This window comes from Sprattus sprattus (genome assembly GCF_963457725.1).
Source record: "Sprattus sprattus genome assembly, chromosome: 5".
NCBI lineage: Eukaryota > Metazoa > Chordata > Actinopteri > Clupeiformes > Clupeidae > Sprattus > Sprattus sprattus.
This window is the reverse complement of record NC_137924.1, coordinates 28,517,286-28,520,740: the sequence shown is the minus strand read 5'-3', so window position 1 is coordinate 28,520,740 and position 3,455 is coordinate 28,517,286. Positions and strand designations below refer to the sequence as shown.

General features: G+C 47.6%; 1 protein-coding gene across 1 annotated transcript; it reads right to left on the bottom strand.

The window, feature by feature from the left end:
- Positions 1 to 1,075: 1,075 nt before the first annotated feature.
- slc5a3b (solute carrier family 5 member 3b) lies at positions 1,076 to 3,226 on the bottom strand (the record flags this gene model as incomplete). Its single annotated transcript, XM_080838689.1, has 1 exon — positions 1,076 to 3,226. One exon carries the CDS (start codon positions 3,224 to 3,226, stop codon positions 1,076 to 1,078), a length of 2,151 nt encoding a protein of 716 aa, XP_080694815.1.
- Between the last annotated feature and the right edge of the window lie 229 nt (positions 3,227 to 3,455).

Here is a 3,455-nt window from a genome sequence, read left to right as displayed (position 1 = left end):
AATTGTCGTCAACCATTTGTTTTTGAGGAATACTCCAAATCCATCAATGGGAAATATCTTTAACACAAGATATTGCTCAATACATTTAAGTTTTATGAGGAACAGGACTATAGAATATACCTCGCAGACACATGTTAAACTGTATCAGATATTAAAGCAATACCTACAGCTTTTCATGGACATATATGAGTTACTGGTTCTGTGTTCTGTTACACTGGTTTCTAGATGGAAGTCACCTCTAGAACCGACCTGGAGGCAGAGAACCAGGGCGAGATCAGTTCATTAACCAGCTTCCATCTGGGTATTTTAGTTCTTACCATCAGACCATAGCACGTTCTGGTGTTAATGTTCCCTGTTTTAAATAATAAAGGCTTTTTGGTGGATTTTTGGTCATACCTTTGAAAAACAACAAAACAGAAAACATCACAAAAAAATAGATCATTGAAGGCTTGGCTTGGAAAGTGCTTCAAACAGTAGTACAACAGTTCACCACTAGAAGTAGACAGAATTACACATATGGCTATGGGCCAATCAAACAAACACACACAATTATAGGAACACCATTGTGAGGATCACTTATTTAGTCTGCACACTGCGATAGGTATGACCGCTGACACTAGATGGTTATTTGAAAAAGACAAGAATAATGATTAAATTATCACAACGGTCCCAAAACAGTCACAAACAGCCAACACTGAATAAAGAGGAAAACAACACAAAAAACGACAAAAAAAATAATCTTAACATACCACTTGCTAGAGAAAACGGTTATACACATTTAACTTAGTTGTCCAGTAATCCCATAAATGCCCATCAGCATAAAATGTTTGATTTTAGGAAGAACCTTATGAAATAGTTGTACATGATATAGATATTTTGTCCATCTACAGTAAGGAAACTAATAACTTCCAAAAGTCTGACATTCAATCTCCTATCTCTTCAGGTCCCTCCAAAGAAGCTAAAATCCTACTGTAAATATTACAGACTCCAGATCACATTTTAATAACGAAACTCAGATACTACAGGTGCCACTGTTCAAATTGCTTTACGTATGGTCCCAATAGCAGGAGCTAAACTATAGGGAAAAATACACAAACATGAAAACTCCCAAGGAGCACACCAAAAAAAGGCCAAGGTTGAGCAACAACTTGATTTTGGGAGGTTCGTAGAGCATCTCCATAATATGTTCGTGGTCTTCCTCCAGCACTTGGCCTTGGGTTGCGTCCTCTTGTTCTTTGCTGCCGAACATCCAAACAAACAGACGCACGCACAAGCTCTTCTCTCCTCCGCGGCTGGCCCTGCTGTTATCGTCATCCTCCTCGTTGTTCATCAGCTCAGCGTGGCCGTTCCCATAATTCTCGGGTGGCGTGGGCAGCTCTGTGTTCAAGGTCATGTGATCGTGGTCTCTGGCTGGCATGAGGAGTTGGATGTCAGCCTCATCCAGGATCTTCTCTTTCTTAATGTCCATTGGTATCTGCTTGTGGAGGGTGCCATTGCCGTTGCAAACGATCGGACTCTTGTTTAGCTTGTCTAGCTCCTCGTGGTCTCGGACAGGAACCCCCTTGAATTTCGGAAGCCCCCACACAGTGGTGTTGTGGACTCTATCCTTAGAGGGGGGAGGGGTACAGAGACTGACCACCACAGCAACCGCTCCTGAGAGCCAGAAAAGCCCAGCTGCTATATACATGTAGTGAATATGGGTGATAAAATAGGGGCGGTCGTCAGGCTGATCGCATCTGGGCTCGCGGTAGACGAAGCCAAGCATCAGGCGTGTGGTACCCAGGACGAAGCCAGTCATGCCACCCCAGAAGGCACCAGTCTCGTTGCAGCGTGTCGTGAAGACGCCGAGCATAAACAAGGCGGCTACGGGCGGAGTAAGATACCCAGCGATCTCCTGGATGTACAGGTACATCTGGCCTCCTTGCATCTCGATGATGACTGGTACCCAAGCGATGCTGATGCCCACCATGATGATCACAAACATTCGGCCGACGATCAACAGCTCTCGGGATGAGGCACACTTGCGGAACATCTTGTAGATGTCGAGGGTGAAGATGGTGCTAGCACTGTTGAAGATGGAGTCCAGGTCGCTCATGAGAGCGGCAATCATGACAGCCATCATCAAACCGCGCAGGCCAACTGGCATCACACTCATCACCAGTCGAGGGTATGCAATGTTCGAGCAGCCTGCCTGGCTACCACACACCTGCAAACAGTGCTCTGGGCTAATACACACAAGTTCGTCTGCAAACAGTATGCGTGAGATCATCCCGGGAATCACGATGATAAACATGGGGAGGACCTTCAGGAATCCTGCCATGAGCGTGGAAGCCTTGGCGTGGACGATGTTCTTCGCAGCGAGCACTCTCTGGACGATGACTTGGTCGGCACACCAGTACCAGATTGAGGCTGGTGTCTGGCCCAGAAGAAAACCGGGCCAGGGAATGTCCTCATCGAACGGCCCTCGCAGGATCCTCAGGGAGTCAGGTTTGGGATGGATGCGACAGGAGTTGGTGTAGGTGAAGGTGAAGTTATTGGATGCCAGTATGGCTGTGACGTTGGGGACGGCCTGCATGTACTTTTCCCGCAATCCCTCCAGGCCACCAACCTTCATCAGGCTGATGACGGTCAGACTCAGGGCACCTCCAATCATGAGCACTGCCTGAAGGGTGTCGGTGTAAATGACAGCCACCAAACCACCAGTGACCGTCAACAGAGCAGTCATGCTAATGAGAATGGTGACTGACAAGTAGAGGTTCCAGCCAAGCGACTCCTGTATGAACAGGGCTCCAGCATACAAGTCTACAGACAGCTTGGTGAAGATGTAAAGCAGGATGGAAAGGCTTGCGAAGTACACCTTCAGTCTCTTACCTCCGTAGCGCTTGGAGAGGTACTCCGGCATTGTGAAGATCCCGCAGTGGATGTACACAGGGATGAAGACCCAACCGAGGAGCTGCAGAAGCAGCAGGGCGTTGAATTCCCAGGCGCCAACGGCAAACCCACTGGCCGCTCCGGACCCAGCCAGGCCGATGAAGTGTTCGCTGCCGATGTTGCTGACAAACAGCGATGCTCCAACCACCACCCAGTTCATGGAACGTCCGGCAAGAAAGTAGCCGCTCACCGTACTCCGATTGGCTTTCCACGTGGCGAAGAAGCCAACCGCAAGCACCAGGACAAAGTACAGTGCCACAACAGCAATGTCAGGAGCCTCCATTGCTTCAGCCATGTTTTAGACAGCAGTCTACTCCCAATTAGTAAGAAATTCCTTTAAACGGTACCTACCAGTTACCTACCAAGATGTGGTTTAATGGAATGAAATCCTAAGCAGTCTGCATTTGTTAAAAAGCTTTATCCTTTGGTTTGCTATCTGTCTGGAAGGAAACGGAAGACTCCACCTTCTGGTCAATTTCTATGAGTTTTAAGGTAAGAAATCCACCGGTACTGTGAGGACACAC